The sequence below is a fragment of the Elephantulus edwardii genome, unplaced genomic scaffold (assembly GCF_000299155.1).
Source record: "Elephantulus edwardii isolate Elephantulus edwardi_28Jun2011 unplaced genomic scaffold, EleEdw1.0 scaffold00148, whole genome shotgun sequence".
Lineage (NCBI taxonomy): Eukaryota > Metazoa > Chordata > Mammalia > Macroscelidea > Macroscelididae > Elephantulus > Elephantulus edwardii.
Window position 1 is genome coordinate 904,975 of NW_006399898.1, and position 9,044 is coordinate 914,018.

General features: G+C 49.1%; 1 protein-coding gene across 1 annotated transcript in view; it reads right to left on the reverse strand.

Moving 5' to 3' along the window:
• Positions 1–592: 592 nt before the first annotated feature.
• The window catches only part of GLT1D1 (glycosyltransferase 1 domain containing 1), a 90,377-nt gene continuing 81,925 nt past the window's right edge, over positions 593–9,044 (reverse strand). Inside the window, exon 12 of the mRNA XM_006894682.1 lies at positions 593–763. Within this exon, the coding sequence (XP_006894744.1) occupies positions 593–763 (171 nt within the window). The remainder of the gene's footprint in view (positions 764–9,044) is intronic.

Genomic DNA, 9,044 nt, shown 5'->3' on the forward strand with positions numbered 1-9,044 from the left:
TGAAAGGGTCCATAGCCTTGGTGTGCACATGGCCTGGGCATGGCATCGAGGTGTCCAGGATGTCTCAGGAAGGGGGTGTCCCAGTTTGATATTAAAGTAGTGCCTGCATTTAAATCCTCTCAGTCTGGGGATGTGCGATGCACTCAATGTTTCCTGGGGGCTCAGGCCTGTGTCCCTGGGGAACCCTGCTGACAATGAGCACGGACGGGGCTGTTTACCACAGTGGGCATGCTTTATTGTTTTCAGAAACACGCCCCTTCCACGAGGTAGTGACGCCGTGGTCTGGGGGCGGCCACTGGGGAGCCAAATCCAGTGTTTTTCTAAACTCCAGAGTCCTGGGCGTGTACTGAGGGGCTGCTTTCCTTGGGGTGCAGCCTCTGTGGACCCCAGACCTACCCCACAGTGCTTGCCATGTTCGATACCCTCAGGACACCTTGGAGGTCTACACCCACAGTGCTGAGAGTGGAGTCACTAGGACGGTTGAGGGCCTGATCAGCTGACCTGCATGTACTCCTCCCATCGGAACTGGTCAGGACTGATGGACAGGAGACAGTGGACAGCCCCGAGAGTGGACAGGTGTAGACCCACGTGGCTACGGTTCACAGGGACTCTGTGGCCCCCCCAGCCTCCAGACAAGGCTCTGGTAGGTGGTGCGCTCCGTCTGCCACGAGTGGTGCGTCCGTACGTACTCCCGCCCGTTGGCCACGATGTCCCTCTCCAGCACCGGGTCCCCAAGCAGCCTCTTCGCCAGCTTGACAAACTCCTATAGAGACATGGGAGGGAAAGAGATGAGTTACTAAAAACGGGACATGCGGCCGTGGCCCCAGGACATCGCCTGGTCTCCCTGGGACAGCCAGGCTTTGGGACAGGGAGGGGGGAGGGAGGGACAGAGGGATGAGCCCAGGACAAATGTCCATGGCCAGTACTGACTGGCACCGTCAGTCCTCTGTTCCTCTGCAACCACACTGCCATCTGGCAGTGAGTCTGAGACTTGATCTTAGTGTCACTGGACGCTTCACCTCTGCCTGCTCATCTGCGTCCTGTGAACGGGCCAGGATGACCTCTGTGAGACCAGGCAAAGCTGCTGTCCTCAGGTCGGCCCAGGACCCTGCAGGGCAGAACCCCCAGGGGGTTTTCAAGGCACCATCTGCATGGAAGTAGGGGCCACCTCGACACTCTGACCTCTCCCAGCTGGTGGTGCAAATCACTGGCCTTCTGGGCAGCAGCCAGCGCTCACCTACTGAGCCACCAGGGCTCCCTTTAGCATGGAACCCTTCCTAGGTCAGAGGATGGGAATGACCGACTACTGGGGAGATCAGGGAGAAGGGGGCACAGTGTTCATTTGGCTGGTGCAGCAGCAAGGGGAGGCGTTCTCCAAGCAGCAGCAGGAGTTACTGCAGCCCTGCCATCATGCGAGGGTGGATTCCACAAACGCTGTGCCTCCGTTCTCTCATCCGTAAGTTGGATCACTGTCTGTCTGTCTTGGGTGGTGCTGAGAAGCCCGAGTTCAAGGGCAGAGCCCAGCAGGTAGCCACTTCCCAAGAGCCACGTACTTGTCAGCTCCAGAGAGGCAGCGATGCCCACACTTAGTCCACAGAGTCAGGCGGCTTAGAAGGAAAATATCCCTGTTTTTAAAATAGTTAATTAAATGTTGAGCATCTTTTATAGCTAGCAGTATACAAAGTAATATTTATGATAATAGTGGTATTATGTGTACATTTTATAGTAAACTGGGGTTCTTTTTATAACATTAATTCCCATCTCATAACAAAGTAGCGTTCTTAGACTAAAAGGTTTATGGTGCTGTTGTTACCTTACAGTACTGGACGGTCTTGAGGAGCCCTGGTGGCTTGGCGGTCTGAGCCCAGAAGCTGCTCTTTGGCATCTGCCCCTGTTTAAATGCACAGCTTGGAAACCCTGCACAGTCTCGCCGTCCTGCAGGTGACTTGATGACAGTGGGTTTCTTTTTTTCGGTTTGCCTGCATCTATCATATTACCGTTTTTATTGTGGTTTGGATGAAAGCTTACAGAGGAAATCTGTTTTCTATTCAACAATCTGTACGCAGTTTTGTCTCATGACCTGGGCGTCAATATAGCAGCATTCTCCCCACTTCCTCCCTGGTGTCCTCACTTCCATCCATCCTTCTCTTCCTGCCTCAGTTGCTGTGTCATCGGGACCAGGGCTGCCCTTCGGGAGGTTGACTGCGCTGAGGGGTGACTGTCCCTGGTGTGCTACTGGTCACTGTACAGGCCTGCCTGTGGTTGGATGGACATTGAGTCATGGAGGTGAGCTCAATCCCAGGTTTGAAGGGTGGTGAGTCTCAGGGCTCACCCATCCATCTCCCTCAGACAGGCCAGCCTGACCGTTTGATGTGGTTTGGCCGTGTCATTGATCTATCTGATGCAGAGACGACAGCTGGACCCCAGTCCCCGCTCCCATGCATTTCTTAGAAACATGTGCATCATTTTACTGCATCTAATAATCTGTTGTGTATGAAGACCTCTCTTTTCCCTTTTACTAAAAAGGCCAGCAAACAGCTCTCTCTGAATGGAAGGCCTACAGCGGGAGGGCCCGGGGTAAGTAAGGTGTCACCTATGACAGCCGTGGGGTGCTGGGCGTATCATGTCTTTTGCTGACCAGTAGCCCGCTCATCCCGTCCAGCCAGAGTCCTGCTCCTGGGTTAAGGCCAGCTGAGGGACAGTGTTAGGGCCGTGCCCTGTGTTGACTGGGTGGTGTCCCCCGCTGTTCCTGGGTCCTGGCAGGACCTCTCTGCAGTGGGACTCGGCACCCCTCCTGGGAACTGAAGCTGTTGCTGAACCCACTTCCACCCACAGCAGAGGCCAGGCCAAGCCGACTGTCACTTTGTCCCAAGAACCGATGCTGCTTTGTGAAATTCTGGATGTCCATTTGCAGAAAAAGAAACAGGATTTTTTTTCCCTTTGACTTTTTAATTTGTTTGCATGCAGTAATTCATATACACTGTTTTCATTCATGTATGGTATGTTTTATTTAATTACTAGTGATCTATTTTATGAACCCAATTAGTTAAAAAAGTATCTCCAGCTGTCTCTTCAGCATTATAACAGAGATGGGCAGTCTCCTCCTGTGTGACTGACCACCTCTGAAAGCCCGCTGAGGGTCAGCTAGGAGGGGACCGTTGAGTCACTGGCATGTAACAATGTCCCAGGTTAATAGGCTTTGTCCCTTGTCACACACAAGCTATCCACGGTGGCTGCTTTACTCCAGGTCCTCAACTCTGGCACTGGCCTAGTAGCCGTCACAATACTGGACCAGGCTGTGTGACAACTGGTCTGGGGCATCCCTGGACTCTGGAAGTGCCAGCCCCGACTCCGTTCTTTCCCTCTGGTGCTACTTGTCCATCCTTCCATATGAAGCGATGGTTAGGTTTCTGACATGTTGCTGGCTTCTTCTGGTCTGGACTTTGTTGAGAATTTCTGCTCCATGTTCACAAGGGATGCTGGTCTTCCTATTTTCCTTTTTAATGATGCCTGGGCCTGGCTTTGGTATCAGGTGAGGAGGACTATTCAGTCCTTTTCTATGCTCTAGAGTAGTCAGGTCAGAACTGACATCAGCTCTTCTCTGGACATTTGGTAAAATTCAGTAGGGAAGCCGTCTGGGCCAGGACGTTTTCAGGGGGGCATTTTTTTGTTTTGACCCACTCTGCTGCTGCTTTACTACAGGTTTGTTAGAGTTCTTTGGGGTTTTTGTTTGTTTGTTTTTACTCAGTGTGTTAATTTGGGTAGGCTTCTGTCCATTTCTCCCAGATTTCAAGTTTGTTGAAGTATAGTTCATTTGTATTTCAGTTGGTCCTGTTGTGACATTTTATATACTTCTATCCATCCCTAGTCATTATCCAGTTCTCTGATGCATAACAAGTGATTGCAAAGGCCGTAGCCTGTTTAAGGCACACCTTAGTCTCTAGACTGACACTGCCTCTTCAGTATTTTGGAGAGGTCTCTGCAGCAAACTTTTCCAACACAATACGCCTTTCCGTGTCCTGGCTGCTAGTGCCAAGAGTGGATGACAGAAGAATTATTAATGCCTTTGAGCTGTGGTGCTGGAGAAGAGTACTCAATGTACCATGCACTGCTAGGAGAACAAACAGGTTCGTCCTGGAGAGGGTAAAACCAGGCTGCTCTTTGGAGGCAAGGATTCTGAGGCTTTGCCTGACAGACTTTGGACATGTTGCAAGGAGGGACCAGTCCTTGGTCAGGGATGTCATGCTTGGGAGGGTGGAGGGACAGTTCAGGAGAGGAAGACCCCGATGAGATGGAGTGACACAGTAACTGGGACAATGGGTGTAGGTGTGTGGGAGACAGACTGGCTCAGGACAGGGTAGACTTCAGAGCTGCTGTACACAGGGTCGCTATGAGTCACAGGTGACTCGATGGCACATAACAATGTGTCTCTTAAATTTTTATTTTTGGGTTGTTTCATTAGGTTTGTAGATAGTCATTATGGTTCTAGTCACTTGTTGACTTGACCCTCTGTCTAGTCTCCATCATAATCACACTTGGCCTGTGTTTTACACAGGGTTTCCCCCAAAGTCTGCTCTTCAGTAACATCACTGCTCCTGCTCTGCCTCTCTCTGCCTTGTGTGTTTTCCACCCTTTGGTTCTCAGGTTACATTTGTTTTGCATCTCAGATGTGTCTCATAAGCAGCATTCTTGCTGATGGGCAGTGCTTGCTCTGTTCTATAGCTGTCATCTGACAGGTTCCTTCAGTCACTTTATGTTCAGTGTCATTACCAGCAGGTATAAACTGCGCCCCCCCCCCTTATCTGTATACCTGGTGCTGTTAGCGTCTTTGTTCTGAGCTGTATTCATTCTATTTGGTGACATCATTTCCCTCATTGCTACCAAGTTAGTGTTTTCTGTGTTTCTACAACTTCTTATTATGGGGTGGCTCAAAGTCACTCAGTCTTGGTATTGTCCACCGTCTATTTGGAAGTTCTTTAAATCATTTCTTCTCTTTGATCTGAAGTTGTCATGTATAAAATGGCATCATTAGCTGAGAGGCGCTGCCAACCTGAAGGTATGCGGTTTGAATCCACCAGCTGCTGTGCGAGAGGAGATGGGCAGTGTGTTCCTGTGAGATCCTCTGAAAAACAGCGGGCTCAGTTCTGACACGATGGTACCCAACACCAAGGTTCCTGTTGGCAGTCTTGTAGTAGGTTTATCTTCGTTCATAACTCCTGGTGGCAAAGTGGTTAACGTTGTCAGCAGCTAACTGGAAAGTCAGGAGTTCAAACCCACCAGTCACTCCAATGACCAAGATGTGACTACTACTTCCATAAAAAGCCTAGGGCCCGAGGCGAAGTGTGCTGCAGGTCCCCGTCGTGGGGATGAGAACTGATGAGTCAGACAGACGGCGGCTGCTGTTACGTCTAAGTCCGTTTCTCCGTGACGTCACATGTCCCAATTCCTGCCCAAGGATTTCACTTAGCGTTTCTCCTAAGGTGGTCTGGTTTTTTAAATTCCCGTATTTTCTCCATCATATCTTGAGGCACCGTTTTGCTGGATATATAATTACTGGTTGACTTCTTTCAACTCTTGGCCTTCCTAACCCCATGGTTTCTGTGAAGAAAGCAGAGATGAGTTTTACTGGTTCCCGTTCTTAAGTTTGTTTTCTCCGAGCTGTTCTTGGAACTGTCTGCAATCTAGAAAATTTAACAGTGACAGGTCTGGAGACTTTCTTTTGAGGACTTGTTAACCTTCTCAAATATCTGTGTCTTCCTCTTTCACAGTATTAAGGTAACCTTATTCTGAAATGTCCCTGACCGTTTTCTCTGTGCTTCTGAATTCCATTCACTTGGAGTTGAGTCCTGTGGGCGCTCTGGGGGCCTCATGCCTGGGAAGCTGTGCTGACCCACCAGTGGCTCTACAGGAGAAAGATGGGCAATCCCGGTGCAATTTAGAGCTCTGGAAACTCAAGGGAGGGTCGGCCCGGAGTCTGTTCTGACTTGATGGCCTTGACCTAGTTTTTCAGAGGTATGCATGAAGGAGAGCTCTGGTGACCTAGTGGCAAGAAGCTGCACTGCAATACCAGAGGTATCTGGTTTGAATCCACCAGATGCTCTGCTGAAGAAGGAGGCGCACTCTCCTCCTGTACCAGTCAGATCTGATTTGATGGCTCGCACACAGACGTCTGCATGCTGGCAGGCTTACTCTATTTTGTTAGTATTAAAATCTGTTTGGTATTTTTGTCTTCCATTATCTTGTTCTACTTGTTTTGCCTTTCTAATATGTTGTCTACTGATACAGTTTCAATATTAATCCTCTAGGTTTCTATTTGCTAGTTTTATGACTTCTAATTTTCTATTAGGGAGCTCTGGTGGCCTGTGCTGCAATCCTGAAGGCACACAGTTCGAGGCCACCAGCTCCATAGTAGGAGGATGGGCAGTCTCTCCCAGGGCGATTACTGCCTCTGAAGACCTGCTGGAGGGTCAGCTATGGATTGGTTCCAACTCTACGGTACACAACAACAACAGCTCTCCATTATTTTTGTCAGTATATTTCTCTGAATAATTCTAGTATTTGTTTACCTCCCCTTCTGTTTTCCATAATCTCAAGATTATGATCCCAAGTATAATTTTTGCACTCTGTATCCAGTAGTTCCAGCATCTTCTCTTCCTCAGAATGATTTCCTGGCTCTGTATTTTGGTCACTTGTTTGAGAGGCCAGCCTGTCTTGTATCTTTGGGTAGAATGCTGTTAAGGGCCAGCAGCTCCCAGCCCTGCCCACCCTCATCACCTCCAACACACCCACCGCTGCAGTCACCGTCAATCCATCTCATTGAGCATCTTCCTCTTACACGACCTTCCACCTTTTCAATCATTATGTCCACTCCCAAGGACCAATACCTCCTAACATGCCCAAAATATGTGAGATGGTATTTCACCCTCCTTGTCTGGAAGGAACACTCTGTATTTTCTCTAAGACATTCGGCAGCCCATGGGAAGTCACTGCTCTTCAGCACAGCTTGAAGGTATCGGTGACTCTGCCATCCTGCATCATGGTGCTGTTTCTGGGTGACATGCTGGTGTGTGTTCCTTTGTGATGTGGTGAGCAGCAGCAAGGGTCAGGTTAGCACTGTGTCTTCAGTCAAGGGGTGAAAGAGTGGCTGTGGGTTGTTGCCTCTCTCCAGATGTGGCAGCAAGGCTGGCTGGGCTCCACGGTGGTGGCCTCCAACGTCTCAGGGCGTCACATCACACAGGTACACCGCAGGCTGGCATGGGACCCGTGCATGCACAACTGATGACCAGGCCATGTGTCACCAGAGCCAGGTCTGTCGGGTCCACAGCGGCAGTGAGGGGACCTCAGTCAGTCAGCGAGACTATTCTGATCTCAACAGGGCTGTGTCAGTCCATCTCGTTGAGTCTTCCCCTCCTCTGTTGGCCCTCAACCTAAGCATCACGTCCCACTCCAAGGAATAGCCTCTCCTAGCAGCCCGTCCAAGAAAGGAGAGACAAAGCTTCACCACCCTGGCCTCCAAGGAGCCCTCTGGAGACAGTCTTTCAAGACATCCATCTCCTGGCAGTCAGTGCTCTTGTCCAACGCCACAGGTCAAAGGCATCAAATTCTGTTATCCTTGTCACTGTCCCGTTCTCAGTCTTTCCAGTGTCATCTGTATTCCTCAGGACCCTGAAGCGGTCCTGGACGGCAGACTTGCAGTGCAGTGCAGCCCCTGATGTGCCTGCTGCTACCAAGGGTGCTGGTTATGGATCCAAGTAGGAGGAAACTGTTGAGGGTTTCACTCTCTTCTCCATCATAATGCTGCCTATCAATCCAGTGTTTTCTTGATGTTGAGACAGAATCCACATTGAAGGCTGGGGTCTCATCAGCACGAGGTCACCTTTCCCCTCTTTGGAGCTCTTGGTCCCAGGACTGCTGTCTGTAAGAGCTTCCCTTTATTTTCAGGTATTTGCTATAGAGGTTTTACTCTATAGAGTAATATGTCTGTCTGCCTGTGTGACTCTCTGGAATCAAAGCCATTTTATGTCATTATTTTTCTACCTTTTAGCAACATAAAAGTATTTCTGGGTGTTAAAACAACCTCACCCATCCTTTCTGAAGGGTCTCCTAGATGAGGGACCTCTGGGGACAGAGTCTGCAGGAAATTGCACTGCTAACCTCAGACGTGGCACCTTTGGCAGTTCAATTCCCCTAGCAGCTCTATGGGAGAAAGAGGTCTGATTTACAGCCTCCACAAACCTATGGGAAGATCAGCTAGAAGTCTGTTCAATGTCAATGAAGTTTTTAATTTATTAGTACAATCTCCTTATTCCCTAAAGAATGATGTTGCCGTGCCTTTTAAAACAGCTGAGGTGTACAGGGCCACCTGGAACTACTTTTACAAAATTCTCCGACAGAAGAACAATGTGATTTTACCCACTTTCCTTGATCAAAGGGGCTGTTACACACATGGCTTCAGTGGCCAAGTTAACGACCACTAACTAAATCTGTCATCTTCTGTACTGTGTGCTCTGCACTTAGAAGTATCTATTTAAAAAATGTCCCTGAAGCCCCTTTTTGCAACTGAAATCTTGCCACCCGGACTCTTAAGCCATCAAAACACCAAAGAAGTTCCCAGTTGCTGATTCTGCTTTTGCCAACTTCTGGGATTCTCCAGTTTCTAAAATGCCTTTCTGACAGTACTGGAACTTTTTTTTTTTTTTTTTTTTGACCAGATTGTCATTTCTTTCCCTGCAATAATATTTGGTGTCAGAATCCAAATCTGAAATTTGGCTCCCTTCAGGAGCACCTAGAGAGCCCAGAAGGGCTGCAGAACCTGCTGTCTCTGGTCCTTTCCTGCTGACCTGTGGTGCTGTGTTTACTACTGCCTTATCTTGTGATGGTGAGTTTCTTTCACTTTTAGACTTTTTAGGCCTCTTCTCCTTGTTTTGGTTCCTACCAGAGGCAATTTTACTTCTTGGGGTTAATAAGTTAATAAGCACGGAGGATTATTCTGCTGGAGTAACAGCGTGTTAGGGCGCCTGTCCAGGTGACTCACCCCAGAGCAG